The sequence below is a fragment of the Vitis vinifera genome, chromosome 18 (genome assembly GCF_030704535.1).
Source record: "Vitis vinifera cultivar Pinot Noir 40024 chromosome 18, ASM3070453v1".
Classification (NCBI taxonomy): domain Eukaryota; kingdom Viridiplantae; phylum Streptophyta; class Magnoliopsida; order Vitales; family Vitaceae; genus Vitis; species Vitis vinifera.
Window position 1 is genome coordinate 23,720,271 of NC_081822.1, and position 23,378 is coordinate 23,743,648.

General features: G+C 29.1%; 1 protein-coding gene across 1 annotated transcript; it reads left to right on the forward strand.

Moving 5' to 3' along the window:
- The first annotated feature begins 647 nt into the window (after nucleotides 1-647).
- On the forward strand, nucleotides 648-1,196 carry LOC100265854 (putative invertase inhibitor-like). The gene has a single exon (XM_002264517.1). It carries the CDS (start codon nucleotides 648-650, stop codon nucleotides 1,194-1,196), a length of 549 nt encoding a protein of 182 aa, XP_002264553.1.
- The last annotated feature ends 22,182 nt before the right edge of the window (nucleotides 1,197-23,378 follow it).

A 23,378-nucleotide genomic window follows, 5' to 3' on the forward strand; every position in this document is an offset into this window, starting at 1 on the left:
AAGACCCTTTATCTAGATTAGAGAGGGGACTTAACATAACTCAATATTGGGTTCTCATTGGGCCCTCCCATAATGGGCTTCAATGAAACCCATAGCCTACACTTGCCACTCAACTGAACTTCTACTCAAAAGATACAAAACCCAATCCAAATATGATCACTAGTTAATTGGACTCATTCTATAATAAACTATCCATTAACCCCTTTTTTTGCAAATATAAATTATTCAATTAATGTTAGTCCATATAAAAATTTTCCAACACTACATTCTCACATGGCTTTGCAGCCATTCATATTTTTATTAGATTTACAATTACAAAATATCAAATTTGGAAAGATATCTTATATAAGGAAACCAAAATTTTCTGAATTATGTGTGCTTAAAAAATAGTAGGTCTGCGTAGCCAAAAACAGACTATCCATTCCCATATCAAACTGCTTCGCATAACTGAAGGAATAAACCAGGAATCATTAATATATAAGGACATAATAATTACTTTTGGCCAAACTTTCTAACTTTAAAAATTGCCAAAATCTTAATAACATTCCTAAATCAATACACATGAAAAATTTCCCAATCTGGCGTGTTCCTATGGCTATAAAATCAACACCCTTTTCCTTTTCATAATAATAATCAGTAGTACTGCAATGGCAATGACACACCCATTAATCCCTGCCTTCTTCCTTCTGATTACCCCTTTGCTTTTCCTGACCCATTCTCTATCTCCTGCTCATGCAGCATCAGAGCTAGTGGAAGGAGTCTGCCATGAGTCCCAAAACTATGCATTCTGCATTCAGGCTCTGGAGTCGGATCCCAAGACTCCTGCAGCAAAGGACTACATGGATCTAGCCGTGATTTCCCTCAACTTGGGGATTTCAAATGCAACAGACACTCGTTCTTACATTAACGACATGTATGAGAGCCCAGGGACGGATCCCAGTAAGAAGCCTGCCCTCAAGGGCTGCATATCTGGTTATGATGGAGCGGTTGGATCCTTCAAAAGTGCTTTGGGGGAACTGAAGCAGGATCCTTTGACTGCAAACTATGATGCCAAGGTTGCTGGTGATGGCGCAGTGAGTTGTGAGGATCAGTTGGCTTCTGGTGGGGTTAAAGATTCTTCAATTTCTGCTAGGAATCAGTTCACTTTATCCTTGAGTAATATTGCAGATGTGATTACAACCCACTTGCTTCATTAATTTATGGTTTTGGTTTTTCTGTGTTTTCAATTTCTTTGTAGGAGTCATGTTTAGGATGGGAATGAATTAAAACAGTTTTTTTTTTTCCTGAATTTTAATAATACAAATGTTGTGATTTTCCGAAGTTAATAACTTAAAATGTGATTTAATAATACAAATCCTTTTTACTATTCCATGAACTCCATTATTGCTCGATCTTTTAGGATAAATATATCAATGTGATAATTTAGAATAAATTTTAAATTAATTTTACAAAATAACCTTAATATTTAATACTTAAAGTACAAATTAAATAATAAGTTTTAAGTTAACAATTTAAGTAAATATTAACTAAAATGTCAACTTAAATTATTAAGTAAAAGTATTAAGTTTTACCAAACATTTTAATCTTTTATCAATCTTGGTCTCTCTCGGATCACTCCAAGAAATTTATTAGTATCATTATTTATTTATTTATTTATTTTTATTTATTTATATATAAATATGAGGAGTCTTTGTATTTACATCCACTAACCATCTTTATATATCCACTTAAATTAAGAATTTTTTTTGGATAAAAATGACTTAATAAAATAAGTCTGAAATTATTATTTTATTTATATTCCACTTTCTTAAAGAATTTTCACACACTTTTTAATTTTAAAACACTTTGAAATTATTCCTAATTTTTTAAACTATCTCTGCAACATTTTTTTTATTAAAATTTATTTAAATCGTATGCCCTAAAACATATAAATATTATATTAATATGTGAATTAAAAATATATATAAAATAATATTGGCATTAACTTTGAACTTATAAATTATATCAAAGAAAAGAATTTCTCTCAAGTTCAAGTATTCAATGATCACCTTATATCTAATAGGATTCAAATTCAAAGATCTTTTATCTTCTTAGCATAAAGAATAAAATCTCAATGATAAAATTACTCTTTTCTTCAACCTCCCAACCCATTCATCAAAATCCTACTTCTATTTTATATCCTTCTCTCTTTTTTTTTCTTTCCCAATCATCTTTTTCCTCAAAATTTTGACATCAAGATTTATGAAAAAAAGTTATAAGGAAAAAAAAAAGATAATAGGGTTAGAAAAAAAATCATCAAATATAAATTAATAAATTAATAAACTAATTTCACTAATTTTGATTGTGACCACCAAATTCTAAACTTGTATATCTCATAAAAGAGCATATATGATTACAACCAAAAATAAAATAAAAAATTAAAAAACAGAAAAGGAAAAAAATCATAGCCCTATTACAAATTTACAATCATAATCCCTCGATTGTAGAGAAAAATGCAATATCAAGAAGATAATCGGAGAATTGGTTTCCAGTCAAAATCCATGAATCCAGGACCCCGCCATAATCCATGTTGCTTTCACAATAGCCCATATACTCACCTGCAGTATAAATATTTTGATGTGCAGACTTGATATCTACCTCCAAGGCCGTGACAGCACTTCGGAGAAGTGCAATCACTTCAGTATACCAAGTCACACACCATTTTAGTGTATGCTTCACGTCAGGATCAGTCGTATCACCTCTCAGCTTGCTGGCGATGAGAGCCTGGGTATCTGACACATTGGCAATGCTCAACTCTATAGCAATTCTGGCTAGACTGGGGAGATTGTAGGCTGATGGAGTTCTTGGGTCCGACTCAAGAGTCTCCACACAAAACGTCCGGTTTGAAGTTTTGCTGCAGACCTTCTGGATCAGTTCCTTCTGGACCAATTTCAGAGAAATTTGATTAGGAAAAGTGGAAGTGGAATATGTTGCGGCCACTGTTGAAGTTGTGGGTGAAGAAGAAGGGGGGAAGAAAAGAAAGAAAAACAAGAAAATTGTTAGGAAAAGCAGTAGAGGTATGAGAGAATTCATGGCGATCGATGAGAATAGTTGCTTGGTGTTCAGTTATGTCGCTTTATATGAAGGCCAACTGTCATTATGGTCATGGACTCATCATGAGAATGGGACTTTATCTAAAAGATTTTTGGTATTTTTTTCCTACTAGTTGTATTGCAATTTTTTAATAACCGGTTTTGTAGTGATTGTATGTATTAAAAAGTTATTAATGTTCATCCACTATAAGAAGTTTTTTAGTATACATTGAATACAAGAGATAAAATTAATCGTGTGCAACTAAAATTTTCATTTTTTTTCTTAATATTATCAAATAGTAATTGATAAGAATCTTATTTTAATATAATACTATTATCGAGTTGCGTAGATTTTTTTTTTTTAATCATATTATATGAGTCCATTTAAATTGGTGCATAGAATATAAAATTTTAAGTCTTTTTTTCCCATTCACTTAAGGTATGTTTGATAACCGTTTTCCAAAATAGTTATGAAAAATAATTTTTGAGAATAATTTTTGAAATTTTTTTTATGATGTAGTATAAAATAAAAATTTATTTAGAAATTTGAATGTTTTTAATTTATTTTTAATATTCTTAAATATGTTTTAAAAATAATTGTTATATTTAATGCTTTATTTTTAGGATTATTTGATTAAAAGGGTTATTAAAAATCCAATTTTGGAAATTTAACCCTCCATCCTCTTTTTATCAGACAAAAATATCATAATTCTTTTCTTATAAAAATAACATTTTCTTTTGAAACCTATATATAAATACTTGAAATAGTTAAGGACATTTATGTCAAAAATGAACTATTCTTCAAATAAAAACATGAAAAATATTAAATTTACAAATATGATGATTATTTCATCGCTTTTAACCGATTAATTCTTATTTTTAATTATTTTACATGTTGTATATATGTTTTTTAAAACAATTTTTAAAAAATAAGTTAAAACAATTAAAAGATATTATCTTAAAACATCACATTTTTTTATTAATCTTTAAGAATATAAAATAGAAAATAGGTTTTTAATTGTTAAACATGTTTAGAAAATAATTGTCAAACATATCCTTATTTTTTCCTTTCACATTTTTTACTTTCAGTCCTCTAAAAAAAAATTGAAAGATGAGAACCGAGACTCAAAATTAAATTTATCTTTACAAATTTGAAAATATTTAGAATTCTATGTACTATCATAGTATTTCCTAATACGGTGTCCCAAAATACCTAAGATGATAGCAAGTGAATGAACTCTTCTTCTCTCTATTTTACTCTCCGTAAATAGAGAATGAGGAGAGAGAAAAAGAGAGTACAAATGGTTGGGATCCTTTCTCATCCATAGAGAGATTTAAGATTTTTTATTATTCTTATAAGACTATGTTATATGACAAATTCTTAAATTTAATATTTAAAAAAATATACTTATTATTTACTAAATCATTATTACATGATATTTTAGTATTTACAATTCAAATAACATATAAAAACATGAATTTTAACCTAAATATTATTTAATGTAAATTTAATAAGTATTAAAAATTATATTTATCTTAAATTTAAATTTTATTTTGAAAATTAATTTATTTTCTTCTTTTTTAAAATAATAAATTAATTTAATTTTCTATTTTTTCTTTTTATTAAGATTTTTTTTTTTTGTAATTAGTAAATAAAAAGATTAAATTTGAAGATAAAGAGTAAACATTTTTTTTAATTAAAAGTTTATTTGAAAAAATAAAACATTTAAATAAAGAATAATTTTTTTTAAATGTTTAAGTTTTATTTAATAAATAATTCTACATATTTTTATTGTTAGAAATTTGAGGCTTATCCAAACTATGGTAATCATCTTGGGGGGGGTGTAAATAGGGTGATGGTCTCTTTTTCACAAATTTAAACTATGCAAAAATAAGAGACTTCCTCACAAAATAAACACAATTGCATATAATTTAAAAGAGTTAGGGAAGAGAGAGTGCAAATACTAGAGTTTATAGTGGTTCGACACTTCCTTGCCTACATCCATTCTCCTCAACCTCCTAACCGAGTGAGGGTTCCATTATCTTGAAGTTTCAACCAAACTTCCAATCTCTTTACAATTGGATTATGGTTTCAATTCACCCTCTTCGATTTTTAGCTTCAAGCACCCTTTACACTTCTTCAAGAGATATCCCTCTCTTGAATAACCTCTCAAGTGATACCCCTCACTTGAGAAAATTCCTCACAAAGATATACAAATAATGATCTCACAAAAATCCTAGTAATAGAACTTTAGGCTCAAAGATACAAGAAAAACTAGGATTGAATGGTGCACTAAAGATATGCAAGTTATGAAACAATGGTGCACTCAAAAACACTCTTCCAAGGCTCAAATATAATCAAGAATGATTTGGGAAGGTAAAACTTATGAAACAATGAAGATTGAAGCCTTTTTATAGAAGAAAAAGTCAAACTAGCCGTTGGGGGTTTGACCGGTCGAGTTAGGGGTCGACTGGTTGACTAGCCATTAGGAAAAGTGACCGTTGGGCCTCAACTGGACCTCGATCGGACCTCAACCAGTTGAGGTTCAACCTTGATCGGGAAGAGAAGGTCACTGGGAGAGAGAGAAACTTTTTGGCCTCCCTCAACCGGTCCTCGACCGGACGAGTACAACCGGTCGACCGATTGAACCGGTTGAGCCATTTTTTTTGGCTCAACACTCAACCTTTTTCAAGTTAAAACCTTTTAACACAAGTTTGAAAATCATTTAACACAAGGTTTTAGTTGAAAACATGAAATCATCCAATTCTTAAGATATTTAAAACAATATTACTCTTGGATGATTTTGGTGCATAAATAAAGAATGAGATGCATGAAAGTCCTAGTGCACCAACAACCTTATAAAGAGATCTTAAGAAGCTTTGGTCTTGAAAAACTCTTCTCTTTGAGGTGGTTTTCTTCTTCATGATTTCTCCTTGACTTGATTTGTCTTTGGATTGCCACTTTGAAAGTCGTCTTGCCTAATCACACTTGAAATATGATCATGAGTTTTAAACCTTGTTTTGTTATCATTAAAATCAAGATTAACCAAACCTTGGTTTCACATTTATGTTTATTGATTTTTTTAAAAAAAAAATTAAAAAAAATAGGATTGATTTTAGTCACTCCTCTAAGATTTTCGTTAAATACACCTAACCCTAATGGTTTGAAATTTCATTCAGTGGATGATGTTAATACACTAATATGATATGTTTATCCTCAATAACATATGGAAAAGGTATTTCTAATACTATTATTTTGTTATAAAATATAGGTATGAAAAATATATATTATATTTATAATATAAATATTACAATATATTACAACAAAACCTAATTAAAAACATTTTAAACTTTTTTTTTTTTTTTTTGTGAAATTAACCGTTTTATATTTCCGAACATACTTATTTTATGAATCATCTTTGAAACCAAATGCATTATCTAATTTGAATTCACAAAGCTTGTAATTTTTTTTTATATAAAAATAATTAAGCAATTTCATTACATTTGGTGAATGACATTAACACAAATGCAATATATATATACTAACATTACGCATAATCTAATTTAGAAAAATTTAATTTATTTCATATATTATACTACCAGGTGAATATTTATGTATTATTAAATCGATGAGTACTCATGAAAAATAATTATTCATTATATCTAATAAAAAAAGGTTTAAAGTTTGTTATTACATGCATAAAATAATACAGTAACCTTAGCGTTTGGTTTTTTTATTCAAAAGTGATTGAAAATTAAATTTAGGATAAAAATGAATCTTAATAAAATAAGTCTGAATAGTACTTCTATCTTGACATTCTTAAGTGTTTGATTGCCAATATTATTATTATTATTATTTTATTTATATTCCACTTCCTTAAAGATTTTTCATCCACTTTTTAATTTTTTAATGTTTTTACTTTTAAAATACTTTGAAATTATTCCTGCATCAATTTTTTTTTTAAATTTATTTAAACCGTATGTCCTTAAATATATAAATATAATATTAATATATGAATTTAAAAAATGTATAAAAAATATTGGAATTAACTTTTTTCAGAATTTAATTAATTTGAGATCATTTCAAATAAAAAAAAATTCTCTCAAGTTCAAGTATTCAATGATCACCTTATAATTAATAGGATTCAAAGATCTTTTTATCTTCTTGAATTTTCCCTCTCTTTTTTTTCCTTCCTTTTCTTGTCTTCCCATTCATCCTTTTTCCCAAAATTTTGTCATTAAGATTTATGGAGAAAAAAAAAATGAAAGATAATAGGGGTTAGAAAGATTGTTGCTGGGATGTTTAACAATTTTCTTAATTGATATTCACACCAAAAATCATCAAATTAATAAATTAATAAACTAATTTCACTAATTTTGACTGTAATGCACAAAATTCGACACTCTCGAAGTCCAAATCGTCACATGAAGAAACTTGTATATCTCATAAAAGAGCATATATGATTACAACCTAAAACTAAAAATAACGAAACAAAAAGAAAAAAAAATCGTAATCCTAGTCTTCAATATCAAGAAGATAGTCGGAGCATTGGTTTCCAGTCAAAATCCATGAATCCAGGACCCCATGATAATCCATGTTGCTTTCACAATAGCCCATATACTCACCTGCAGCATAAATATTTTGATGTGCAGACTTGATATCTACCTCCAAGGCCATGACAGCACTTCTGAGAAGTGTAATCACTTCGGTATACCAATTCACACACCATTTCAGAGTATGCTTCACGTCAGGATCAGTCGTATCACCGCTCCTCAGCTTGCTGGCGATGAGAGCCTGGGTATGTGACACATTGGCAATGCTCAACTCTATAGCAATTCTGGCCAGACTGGCGAGATTGTAGGCTAATGGAGTTCTGGGGTCCGACTCAAGAGTCTCCACACAAAACGTCCGGTTTGAAGTTTTGCCGCAGACCTTCTGGATCAGTTCCTTCTGGACTCAGAGAAATTTGATTAGGAAAAGTGGAAGTGGAATATGTTGCCGCCATTGTTGAAGTTGTGGGTGAAGAAAGAAAGGAGGAAGGAAAGAAAGAAAAACAAGAAGATTGTTAGGAAAAGAGTAGATGTAAAACCCCAAAATAAACTTTAGGTGCAAAATAGTAAATTATAAATTAATTAATTAATTAAAGGTAAAAAAGTCCTTTTATAATTAATTATCTTTGGTATAAATTAGATTTTTTCTCTTGCTTTCTTTATTCAGAAAAATCTATTAACCAAAAATCAGATAATTGGAGAACGGTTAAAGATTTGAAGGTCTAAAGTTAAGTTCAGATTTTTTTCAGGTAAGATTCTAACCCTAAATTAATATATTATATTCGTTAATTAGTTTTGAATACATTAAATATTCTTTAAAAAATTTTAATTTAGATTAGGGTTAGTTTAGTTAATTTATTTTAAGATCAAAAAATTGAAATTATGAATATAAGTTGTTTCATTGATGAAAATTGGGAAATTCAAATTTTTTTTAGATTAATAGATCTGAACAATGAAATTTTAAAAATTAAATTAGCAAATAAATATATGATTAGATGTGGCTTAAGGGATTGGAAAATAATAAGAAGAAGAATTGCATGTTTCTGGATTTTGGATTTGAGGCACTGTGTTGGGTGACAAAAAGAAAAAAGAAAAAAATTAATATGTAACCGTGAAAGGGTGGTAGTGGAATAAATTAAAATAATAATAATGAGTAGAGTTGGTGGGGTTATTAAAAGTACATGGGGTATTTTGTTGAGTAAGAGGAGACATTAGGATTAATAAGAATAATGATAATAATAATAATAATAATAATAATAATAATAGTAAGAATTATGTGATTTGGATGCTTGTGAGTGATGTACAATACGGCTATTTGGATGTTGCAGGATATAAAAAAATATAGTAATAATAATAGTAATTGTTTTTAATAAATTTTTTAATTTATGTAAGTATACAAAAGAAATAAATGGTTAGAATAAGATTCGGAAGAAATGTGAGTTTATAAAAAATTTGGAAATTCATTAAATTATATTATTATTGTTTAAGAAGTTGAAAATAATATTGGGTAGTAATAATATTAACATGAGAAAATAATTAGGATCCCTAATACTAAATAAAATATTTTTAGGATTGTCAAATTTTTACCTTTAGATAATTGTGTATGATATTATGTTAGATGAGGAATAAATTCGTCAAGCTAAATACTTCAAGTTTTATAGCGCTTCTTCAAGGTAAGAGAAATTAATGTAGATTTTTATAAAAGAAAATATTTTTATTTTTATATTGTATTTTGAAATGTGTAAAATTATTATTTTTATCTTTACGCATGGATTAAAAATGTGTTTTGTATGGAAAGTATATTTGAGAATTTTCTTTGTTTATGAAAAATGAAAAATTGAGGAGATATGATATTTTGTTTCGTAAGTTTGAATTAATGAAATAAAGTTTTTGATTCTGAATTATATGACCCTAGTCAACGAGTTATAATAATTGATATTATATGACCCTAATTAACGGGTTATAATTGTTGACATTTGGTTTTTTTCTCCTTAAATGGAACAAATTTGAAACCAATTATTCAATTATGAAGTCCCACCTAATTGGGCACCATTTGTCATACGATAACCAGAGTAAAGATATTTTGAATGTATTCGATTTGGCTTTGACGAGAAATTGTTTTGAAATGAATATGAGAAAGTTTTGTTGAAAAGTTTTAATGTATTAGTATTTTGAATTCAAAAGTTTTTATGAAAATAAGTATATGTTATATCTTATATTTGCAAGCATGATTGAAAATGTTTGATCCATGACACTGTATTAATGTTCCTTATTGGGCTTTGAGCTCATCCCTCTTTATTCATAATCTTTCAAGTAACCTTAGTTCAGGTGAGGAGTGACCGTTAAGAGGGAAATTTAGTTTTATTAGGATATTTGTTTAAACTCGCTTTATTTTGGACATTGTTTAGATGTTAAAACTTAATTCTCGTTTGAATTATTTTGAGTTTGGAGTTATTTGGATAATAATACTTTGGTTGATGTATTATTTTTTTTTTTAAAGTTGATACTTGGAGATTTTAAAATTTTGTCCTACTATTTTGAACATGAATTTGGTAATTGGTAAATTTTTAGTTACAATACGAATGTTTATGTCATTTTCACTTTGAAATGACCGTCATACCAATAGAACTCTGAGAGAATCCATGGAGATCAATGAGAATGGTTGTTTGGTGTTTAGTTATGTCGCTTTATATAAAGGCTAACTGTCATTATGGTCATGGACTGATCATGAGATGCCAATAGATGATAGGACTTTATCTAATAGAATTTTGGTATTTTTGCGATTAGTTTATTGCAATTTTTTAATAACGGGTTTTGTGGTGATTGGATGTATTAAAAAGTTGTTGATGTTCTTCCACTATAAGAAGATTTTGAGTATACATTGAATACAAGAGATAAAATTAATAGTGTGCAACTAAAATTTTCATTTTTTTTTCTTAATATTATCAAATAGTAATAGATAAGAATCTTATTTGAAATATAATAATATTATCGATAGAATTTTAAAAAAAAAAAAAAATTATATGAGTCTTTTAAATTATTTCAAATAATTTAAAATTTTAAGTTTTTTTTTTCCAATAACTTAGGGTATGTTTGATAAATGTTTTTCAATAACAGTTTTAAAAAACAATTTTTGAAAATTATTTTCTAAATTCCTAATCCACTAAAAAATTCTCTTATTTATCCATTTTTTTCCTATAACCTATTGCCTTATACAATTATTAGATAAAGTATCATTTGATCACTTTTCCATTTTTGTTGATTACAAACCCAAAGGAACAATAGAAGTAAAATGGGAAAAAAAATCTTATAAACTCCCTAGAATAAAAGTCTATTTGGAAAGTTGAGATGTTTTAAATTTATTTTTAATATTTTAAAATATGTTTTAAAAATAATTTTTATATTAATGTTTTATTTTTAATCATTTTACATGTTTGTATTTAAAAAAAATATAAGTAAAAACAATTAAAATATATTATTTGAAAATATAATGTTTTTTATTGTTTAAGAATATAAAATAGAAAATAGTTTTCTGATGATCATGTTTATTATTTTCGAAAACAGTTGTCAAATAAGTCCTTATTTTTTCCTCTCATATTTTTTATTTTCATTATCTTGAGAAGTTTCTTTTGATACCACCCTCTAAAAAAAAATTTGAAAGATAAGAACTGTTAAAAAAAACCTTCAGATTACCTTTTTAACAAAAATCCAAGATCCAATAAAATTGTTTCACTGTTCAAATCTTCAACCCAGGTCTTGAATGGAACCATAGTTAAATTGAGAACCACCTAGTTTCATAGCATAAAAACCTTTCACCTACTCTTCAGAGAACTTTTCTTCTGATGTTTTCTCTATTTTTTTTTTAAGAAAAAAAAATGCGAGAGTTAAAGAGTCAGAAATAGATTAAGTCAAAGAGAGAGAGTTTGATTACATATATATATATATATATATATCTTTAGTGGGGAGGTTTCTGGGTAGTTTTTGACAGTTCCAACTCCCAGAAATCGCTCTCCCCAGATCTCTGACATATTGGATCAGGTTGGGTTAGCCTAACTTGGGCACCCACCCAATTCCAACATCTCCCACTTGCACAAGATGATACAACCGATCAATAATCATCCAAGTCCATTCTCTCAGCCTTTTGAAGGTGATTGATATAGGTAAATAGGTCATGTGACCATGCGAGCACATCTACGATTTGGAAGCTTATAAAGTTTTGTACCTGTTAGGGATGCATAATAGCTTAACCCCAAAATTATGAGTGAACAGTTATAATCATATCTCGCTATACCCCAGATTATTTAGTCACATTTTAATGTATACACTTAATCCCTCAAAGTTGTATACTACATAACAATATAAATGTATTTACAATTATATTAGCTACAAAAGCAATATAACTGGTTGACTGTGAATACATCTTTATTAATGTAACTCAAAAAAATCTTTCTTTTAGGTTCATGTCTTTTATATTCAAATTAATCACTTGCCCAATATGTCCCATAAGGATAAATTATTTTATTTCCATCGAAAACATACCAAAGTAGCCGCATTAATTTGTCACCTCAAAACATAACCAAAAATACAAAGAGTACAATAGTGGGTTATTATAATTGTAATAAGCCTTAGGGATCTCACATAGTGAGGATGCAAGGATTAATCACTCACTTTCCTTATCAGTCACATTCAAACACATGTAGTATGAAATACATATTATGGTGGTTTCTCTTCACTTAAAGAGTGTATGTCAAACTACCACCATATAGACCTCAACTAAGAGCTTTACACTAGTAGCTTGTTTGAGTTTTGCATCTATGGTTTTCCTTAAACCTTATATGTTAAAACTCAAGTCTGGTTCAAACAGGAAAATTTAATTATGGGCGATTACATTCGGTCAAGATGTCATCTATTATAAACCTCATCTTGATACTTAATCAAGGTGACACTCATCATCTTTTGTATACTTTTCACTAATTTATCATCATTAGTATACTATGTCTCATCCCAACTCATAAACATATTGATTGGGGCGGTTGCTCATGTGAGAGAGCCAACCTCTGCCCATTGACATACATTTAAGAGCATATATGTATAAGTACTATTTACAAATTCAATGATATGAATAACAAATATTCATATCATTTGATCATTTACAGAGTATCTTATATCCAATCAATAATGATCTATGTCATATAATCAACATAAATTATAACATATGCAGTCTTAATGACTTTACATGTATAGAAAAAATATATCTCCAAATGGATTTTGTGAATGTGTTACGACCCGCTCCCAATTGTGTAGATATTGTTCGCTTTGGACCCAAATGGGCTCTCACGACTTTAAAACACATCTACAGGATTATGAGGAGTTATCTACATGGTTGGGAGTGGGTCGTCTCAAATGTTATCAGAGCCGATCCCCAACCTCGGTATGGGGTTTGTTTAGCCCCATAAGGGTGTTTGTCTTTTTGGTCTCGCAATCCCGTGGGGCACAACTAGGACGTTGTGTGTGCATGGGGGGTGTTTGTGACATCCCACATCGAATAAGGGGGAAAGTTCTTGGCACTATATAAGTATGAACTTCTCTTAACCCTGTAGACTTATTTTAAAGCTGTGAGGGCCCATTTGGGTCCAAAGCAGACAATATCTACACGGTTGGGAGCGGGTCGTAACAAATGGATCAACAACCATCTCACGTGTAGGTAAATATTTTAGGATCACTTCATTTCGTGCAATAATATCTCTTATAAAATTATTCTTGGTATCTATGTGCTTAGTTCTTCCATGATATTTTGGGTCCTTTACATAAGCAATCGCAGTTTGATTGTCACTATAGAATGTTGTTGGCCCCAAAACATCCTTAACTATTCCCAGACTTTGCAAAAATCTTCTCAACCATATAACTTCTTGTACTGTAGCTGAACAGGCAATAAATTCGACTTCCATGGTTGACAAAGCAATACAAGTCTGTTTCTTGCTTCTCCATGAGATAGCACCATTGTTAAGCAAGAATGTATATCCAAATGTTGATTTGCGCTTATCTAGATCACTTGTCCAATTGGCTTATGAATAACCCACCAAACACAATTCTTTGTCTTGATAACAAAGGGAATAATCCTTTGTGTCTTTTAGATACCTAAGAATTCTCTTTACTGCTTTCCAATGCATCATTCCAAGATTTGCTTGGTAACGACTAATCATCCCAACAAGATAGCAGATGTCTGGTCTTGTGCACATCGTAGCATACATTAGACTCCCAACAACATTGGAGTAGGGAATATTACTCATTTTTTTCTTTTCTTCTGGAGTCTTTGGACTCATTTCTTTGCTTAAGTTTTCACCTCTTGCAAATGGAGTATCAATAGGATTGCAATCTTGCATATTAAATCGTTCAAGGATTTTCTTCATATAGTGTTCTTGTGAAAAAACCACTAATCTTTTAGAATGATCTCTATGGATCTTGACTCTAAGAATATAAAATACTTCTCCCATATCTTTCATTTGAAAAGTAAATGATAACCATCTTTTAATGGTTTGAACAAACTCCAAATTATTTCCAACTATAAGTATATCATCCACGTATAAAGATAATAACGCATATTTATCTCAATGTTGTTTAATGTAAACACAATAGTCCTCATTAATCATTATGAAATTGTATGAAGTTATTACACAATGAAATCTCAAGTACCACTGTCTAGATGATTGCTTAAGGCCATAAATCGATCGATTTAACCTACACACTCTACGTTCTTGGCCTTGGATAATGAAATCTACTGGTTGTTCCATATAGATTTCTTCATTCAACTCTCCATTAAGGAAAGTTGTCTTAACATCCATTTGGTGTAGCTCTAAATCCATGTGAGCTACTATAGCTAGAATGAGGCGAATTGAGGCAAACCTAACAATTAGAGAGAAAGTTTCCTCATATTCTATACCCTCTTGTTGGGTAGAGCCTTTAGCAACTAATCAAGCTTTATAATTTTCAATGGATCCAACTTCTTTCGTTTTATTTTAAGAACCCATTTGTTCCCAATAGCTTTTCGATTTGAAGGCAGATCAACCAAGTCCCAAATTTGATTCTTTTGCATTGACTCCAATTCCTCTTTCATAGTTTTTCTCCATTCATCCTTAGTTAGACAAGTTAGAGCCTCCTGAACCAACTTAGGCTCAACATCATCATATTGAGTAACAATATGAACTTCCCTTTCAATCTCAAATTGTCATCGAGGAATAATTTGTCGAGAACTTTTTCTCAATATTGACTTTTTTACTGTACTTGTTATAGGTACCAATTCACTCCCACTAGGTTCAAACATCAATTTTTGTTTGGGTGTAGATCTTATGTCAGGATCCATCATTTCATAAAGATGTAAATCCCTATCAATCTCACCTATACGTGGGAAGTCGTCCTCTAAGAATGTGTCATCTTCTGATTCTAATTCAGTTATTGTTCCATCGTCATGCTCACCTATGAACACATATTCTTTGGACTCAAATCGTCCTCTAAGACCTAATTTTCCATATTTATGAAAATGAATGTGAATATAAGTTGTTGACCCCCATGGTCGCAAATTGCTTAGATCACACTTGCGATTATTCTATAACTCATATGGAGTGAATGCAACAGTCTTTGAGGGTACTCGATTAAGTACATAAGTAGTAGTCAACTATATATCTCCCCAATATGAAATGGGAAGATTTCCTTAAGCCATCATTGACCTAACCATATCTAACAATGTTCTATTCCTTATTTTAGTAACACCATTTTGTTGTGGAGTCCCTAGAATAGTCAGTTGTCTACTAATACCCTTTTCATCACATAAATCTTTAAATTGTTCTAATATATATTCTCTACCCCGGTCTCTTCTTAATGTTTTAATCTTTTTATCCAATTGATTCTCAACTAAATTAATGTAGTGTTTGAAGCAATCTAATACTTCTGACTTATGAGAAATCAAATAAACATGACCGTAACAAGTAAAGTCATCTATAAATGTGATGAAATATAAGGCGTCATGCCTTGCTCTAACACTTATAGGACCACAAATGTCAATTCTAGTTCCTTTTCTGATTGGTTTTCTTGTTGTCTTACCAGCTAGGAAATATTCACAAGTTGACATATCAATTTTAGTGAATTGACCTAGTAGATTTTCTCTAGCTAGTCTATTCATTCTTTCTTGTCCAATTTATCCAAGTCTAGCATGCCATATGATCACATTATCACATGTATTTCTAGAAGTAGTCATCAATGAATAATAACTATCATTAGTATTAGACAATACACAATTATCAATGTCAAGAACCATAAAACCATTTAGAATAAATCCAGAGCCATGGTATGTTGTTCCCAAATATAACTCCATTACCGAATCATGAAAAATCAAATTGAAACCTAAACCAAGAAGGATTAACATAAAGACCAAATTTTGTCGAATATTCGGAGCATAAGGAACATCATATAGGAATAGGGTACGTCCTCTGCGTAACTCCAATTTACATGTTCCAATGCCCTTAACTTCAACTTTGGAGTTCTTTCCTACATAGATCCATTTTGTGCAGGAACTAATTCGTCAAAACTCTACATATGTTCCTCGGTCTCTAACTATATGGTCTGTGGCAATTGAGTCTACAATCCACAAAGGAATAGATTCAGTTAATATTACACAACTAGAAACATGAGCACATGAGTTATTTGAACAGGACCTTACTCGTTTCGGCTCAGTGCACTCACGAGCAAAATGACCTTTATTGCCACAATTATAGCATTTCAATTTGCTCTTGTCCTTCTTAACACTCTTGAACTTCTTGTGTGCCATGATTTTTCCTTTCTTTAAAGCATCATCAGATTTCTTATTCTTCTTAAAGAATTTTCTATTTCACTTAAAGTTGGAAGTTTTGCGTGAACTAGATTCAACTACATAAGTTTGTTCATTAGGCCTAGCAACCACAAGTCGCTTGACTTCCAATTCAAGATGGCGAACCATATCATCAAAGATCTTGACACTCTCATTATGTGTTGAAGGGAATTAAGCCGAATTCCCAACCTGTGAGAAACAAAAAAATAGAGAAAAACACACGCCAAAGAAAAACAATCACACGCACAAGACAATATTTACGTGATTCGACAATTTGCCTACATCCACAAAATTGTAGGGATATCACTATTATCAGGGAAGAATACAGAGTACAACTTTCGACTACAATCTTTTCTCTCTATATATAACACATCAACCACACCACACTAAAAAACCCTAATTACAAAAAACGGTTCCACAATGGGCTAAACGGGCCCAAAAAAATTTCTCAGGTCAGGTCATCAAACCAGATCAAACAAAACTAGGCTCCACAAAGCCCGACATGTGCCATGTTCACCACCATGTGTTTCCAGCTCTTTGGTAGAGATCTGATGATTGTCTCAGCCTGTTGCTCATCAGTGAGGACATGTTCGGATGTCTTAAGCTATCTTATCATTCTTTTCATCTCCCTGATATGTTGTTTCATTGTGTAGTTCAGTCGCATCTTGTAATTTCCAAATTTCATTACAAGTTTTCTCAGCTTCGTAGTTGAAAGTCCACCATAATTTTCTTTTAAAGTTTCCCACATCTCATGAGCAATTTGGTATACCTCATAATCAATCAAGAGATTATCTTGCATACAACTTAACAACGTAATGCGAGCTAAAGAATTCTTTTTTCTTCTAGGCCACATAAGCCTCCTGATCTCTTCTATGTTGGGCAGAATTCCCTTGTTCAGGTTCTTGCATAATATGATTCTGTGTTTCAAGAGTCTTTTGCTCTTCAAAGATATGCCGAACCTTGTGACGCCAAATCTCGTAATTATCACCATTCAAATTTTCACCCTTATTTAATTCTGCTATGATGTTTTTAGTTGCAATCGACATATTCAACTACATAGAGATATTGCACAAATCTTATTAGTTGGTACTTTTACAGGATATCGATACTCATACTTGCTTTAATTATCTTCTAATATGTAATAACTTTAATTATAATAGAAACGACAGTTCACTATGTTCCTAATCGGTTTCTATATACAATTTTAATTATTACGAATTAGAAATAATCTATACAAGTATTACCATATATATATTTTATATTTTAGGCAATAAATTACATAAATTTCCTTTAACCTAAAACTTCCCACTCCATGAAATAATATTGTACATCTAGCATATATATATATATATATATAAAGAACTAAAGACATGAGAATAAAAAAGATATACTAATTCATCAACAAGATAAATATACATGTCATGTCTTGCATATCAAAATATTTACATTTTATGTACAAAGCATAAAAGAAAATATAATAGATAGAAGAAAAACTAATATTCTCCCTTGAAACTAAAAGGAACAATGTTAAGATTATACACAGTGTCTTCTATAACTCTAGAAGTGGTTTTCAATAATCATAACCCTCTAAGATTATTATGCCTAATAGAATTTGAAAAACTTGCATTTCGCAAATTATGATAAATAGAAAGCATTGTTGTTTGTCTAATGCCATTCTTCACAAAGCATATTTTCCAATGTTCCTTGAAAAGAGCTACTAAGTCATCAAAAGACCTATTTGTCAAACCATGAGGCCCTTCTTGAATGAATTCCCATATATTTTCTAAAACTTTATCCTCAAGTTCCGTTAATGACATTTGTAAAATTTTCTTTTTATGGTTTGACTGAAAAATATATTCCACTTCTAAACGTTTGATCATATTAACCACATGATTCACATGTTCATTTATAGAATGGCTAGGGTCCCTTTTGTAATTCATAAGCGTATCCAAAACCGGCCAAGGTCCTCTACCCCTTAGTACTCTCCTAATTCCCTTCATTCGTACCATTTTGCACTTGACCAAAAGAATTTAATTTAATTTTAATGAGGAACAATTAAATATTTCAACAAATCAAAATTTAATTAGAAAGACACAATTATTAAAAAAAAATGTCTTTTATTGTCCCTCAAATTTTTATTATTATTTTATACACAAGTCAACATTCATCATTTGAAATAAACAATGTAATACCAATAAATGGTATTTTATGTCATATGAAGTGTTGGTACTTTAGTGGTAATAAATAACTCTTTTAGAATGATAGACTTAGGTTTGAATCCTGGGTGTTAAATTATTTTTTTATTTTATTTTTTTACTTCTACAGGATTGTAGTGTTGCAGTATCATATATATCCTGTAATTTATTTATTTAGTTTATTCTAATATCCAATTTCCACTATTGGATATTATCTACATTTTATTTATTTTTTATTTTTTTGGATATATCTGAATTATCTATAATAGGGTGAGTCTACAGGATTGCAGTGTCATCCTATCATTAATTTTTTTTAATTATAATATCCAATTTCCATTTTATAAGATTTTTTTGCATTACCGGATATTACCAATAAACTTCATTATTGGATGTTATCCTCTTTCCATTTCCTTGCAGATATCCAGTGCATCCCTTACATCCATCATTTTTATTATTATCCTCTTTCCAATTATTAAAAAAAATGTCTTTTATTGTCCCTCAAATTTTTATTATTATTTTATACACAAGTCCACATTCGTCATTTGAAATAAACAATGTAATACCAATAAATGGTATTTTATGTCATATCAAGTGTTGGTACTTTAGTTGTAATAAATGACTCTTTTAGAATGATAGACTTAGGTTTGAATCCTGGGTGTTGAATTATTATTATTATTATTATTATTATTTTTACTTCTATAGGATTGCAGTGTTGTAGTATCCTATATATCCTGTAATTTATTTATTTATTTTATTCTAATATCCAATTTCCACTATTGGATATTATCTACATTTTATTTATTTTTTATTTTTTGGATGTATCTTGATTATCTATAATAGGGTGAGTCTACAGGATTGTAGTGTCATCCCATCATTAATTTTTTTAAATTATAATATCCAATTTCCATTTTATAGGATATTTTTTGCATTATTGGATATTACCAATAAACTTCATTATTGGATGTTATCCTCTTTCCATTTCCCTGCAGATATCCAGTGCATCCCTTTCATCCGTCATTTTTATTATTATCCTTTTTCCAATTATTAAAAAAATGTTGTTTATTGTCCCTCAAATTTTTATTATTATTTTATACACAAGTCAACATTCATCATTTGAAATAAACAGTGTAATACTAATAAATGGTATTTTATGTCATATCAAGTGTTGGTACTTTAGTGGTAATAAATGATTTTTTTAGAATGACAGACTTAGGTTTGAATCCTGATTGTTGCATTATTATTTTTATTTATTTTTTACTTCTACCAGGATTGCAATGTTGCAATATCATATATATATATCCTATAATTTATTTATTTATTTTATTCTAATATCCAATTTCCACTATGGGATATTATCTACATTTTATTTATTTGGATATATCTAAATTATCTACAATAGGGTGAGTCTATAGGATTGCAGTGTCATCTCATCATTAATTTTTTTTTTAATTATAATATCCAATTTCCATTTTATAGGATATTTTTGCATTATCGGATATTACTAATAAACTTCGTTATTGGATGTTATCATTTTTCCATTTCCCTGTAGATATCCAGTGCATCTCTTACATCCATCATTTTTATTATTATCCTCTTTCCAATTATTAAAAAAAAATGTCTTTTATTGTCCCTCAAATTTTTAAGATTATTTTATACACAAGCCAACATTCATAATTTGAAATAAACAATGTAATACCCATAAATGGTATTTTATGTCATATCAAGTGTTGGTACTTTAGTGGTAATAAATGACTCTTTTAAAATGACAGACTTAGGTTTGAATCCTGGTGTTGCATTATTATTATTTTGTTTTTTTTACTTCTACAGGATTGCAGTGTTGCAGTATCATATATATCTTGTAATTTATTTATTTATTTTATTCTAATATCCAATTTCCACTATTGGATATCACCTATATTTTATTTATTTTGGTGAGTCTATAGGATTTCAGTGCCATCCCATCATTAATTTTTTTAAATTATAATATCCAATTTCCATTTTATAGGATATTTTTGCATTATTGGATATTACCAATAAACTTCATTATTGGATGTTATCCTCTTTCCATTTCCTTGCAGATGTCCAGTGCATCCCTTACATCCATCATTTTTATTATTATCCTCTTTCCAATTATTAAAAAAATGTCTTTTATTGTCCCTCAAATTTTTAAGATTATTTTATACACAAGTCAACATTCATCATTTGAAATAAACAATGTAATACCAATAAATGGTATTTTATGTCATATCAAGTGTTGGTACTTTAGTGGTAATAAATGATTTTTTTTAGAATGACAGAGTTAGGTTTGAATTCTGGGTGTTGCATTATTTATTTTATTTTATTTTTACTTCTACATGATTGCAGTGTTGCAGTATCATATATATATATATATATATATCCTATAATTTATTTATTTATTTAATTCTAATATCCAATTTGGATATTATCTACATTTTATTTATTTTTTTATTTAGATATATCTGGATTATCTACAATAGGGTTAGTCTACAGGAATGCAGTGTCATCCCATCATTATTTTTTTTTTTAATTATAATATCCCATTTCCATTTTATAGGATATTTTTGCATTATCAGATATTACTAATAAACTTCATGTTATGTTTTTTCCATTTCCCTGCAGATATCCAGTGCATCCCTTGCATCCATCATTTTTATTATTATCCTCTTTCCAATTATTAAAAAAATGTCTTTTATTGTCCCTCAAATTTTTAAGATTATTTTATACACAAGTCAACATTCATCATTTGAAATAAACAATGTAATACCAATAAATGGTATTTTATGTCATATCGAGTGTTGGTACTTTAGTGGTAATAAATGACTCTTTTAGAATGACAGACTTAGGTTTGAATCCTGGATTGCAGTGTTGCAGTATCATATATATCTTGTAATTTATTTATTTATTTTATTCTAATATCCAATTTCCGATATTATCTACATTTTATTTATTTTTTATTTTTTGGATATATCTGGATTATCTACAATAGGGTGAGTCCCATCATTCTTTTTAAATGTCTTTTACTGTCCCTCCAATTTTTATTATTATTTTATACACAAGTCAACATTCATCATTTTTTTTTTACTTCTACAGGATTGTAGTGTTGTAGTATTATATATATCCTGTAATTTATTTATTTATTTTATTCTAATATCCAATTTCCACCATTGGATATTATCTACATTTTATTTATTTATTTATTTATTTGGATATATCTGGATTATCTACAATAGGGTGAGTCTACAACAGTGTCATCCCATCAATTTTTTTTTAATTATAATATCCAATTTCCATGGATATTTTTGCAATATTACCAATAAACTTCATTATTGGATGTTATCCTCTTTCCATTTCCCTGTAGATATCCAATGTATACCTTGCATCCATCATTTTTATTATTATCCTCTTTCCAATTATTAAAAAAAATGTCTTTTATTGTCCCTCAAATTTTTATTATTGCATTATTATTATTATTATTATTATTATTTACTTCTACTATAATGTTGCAGTATCATATATATCCTGTAATTTATTTATTTATTTATTTTATTCTAATATCCAATTTCCACTATTGGATATTATCTACATTTTATTTCTTTTATATATATATATATATATATATATATATATATCTATGAATGGAACATAGACGGTATGACCGAGTATAACATACTCACTAAGCTTTAAGAAATGACCATGGTTAGTACAGCCTATAAATTAAACAATAGACTGCCAGATCATACTGTAGCTCAGACCATTGTTGCTGGGTTTACAGGACAGCTTAAGGGTTGGTGAGATATATATATATATCTAGATATTTTTTTTGATATATTTGGATTATTTGCAATAGGGTGAGCATATAGGATTACAGTGTCATCCCATCATTCGATTTTTTATTTTTTTTCCATTTCCCTACATTACATGCATCGAACCACCTGGTTTCACAGCACAAAAACCTTTCACCTACTCTTTAGAGAACTTTTCTTCTGAAGTTCTCTCTATGCTTTTTTTTAAGAAAAAAATGGGAGAGTCAAAGAGCCAGAGAGAGATTGAGTTAGAGAAAGAGTCTGATATATATATATATATATATATATATATCTTTCTAGGCAATTTTTAAAAGTTCCAACTCCCAGAATCTGCTCATCCCAAATCTCTGACATATTGGATCGGGTTAGGTCAACCCAACTTGGGCACCCACCCAATTCCAACAAGAACCGAAACTCAAAATTAAATTTATCTTTACAAATTTGAAAATATTTCGGTATGCATTATCTTATCATTTCCTAATGTTTCCCAAAATACCTAAGGTAATAGCAAGTGAATGGACTCTTCTTCTCTCTATTTTACTCTCCGAATCATCCCTATCTGTAAATACCTCTCTTTTAATACCCTAAAACAATTGGTTGAGAATGAGAAGGAGAGAGAAAAATAGGGAAAAATTGGTTGGGATCCTCTCTCATCCATGGAGAGATTTAAGATCTTTTATTCTTCTTATAAGGCTACGTTATGTGACAAATTCTTAAATTTACTATTTTTAAAAAATATTATTTTTTTTTTACTAAATATTTATTTCATAAAATTTTGCTATTTACAATTCAATTAACAAATAAAACATGAATTTTAATATCAATACTATTTTTTGTAAATTTGATAAGCATTAAAAAAAATTATATTTCTCTTGAA

Excerpts from the sequence above, each read along its gene's own strand:
- LOC100265854 (XM_002264517.1), top strand. The coding sequence starts at position 648 with ATGGCAATGACACACCCATTAATCCCTGCCTTCTTCCTTCTGATTACC.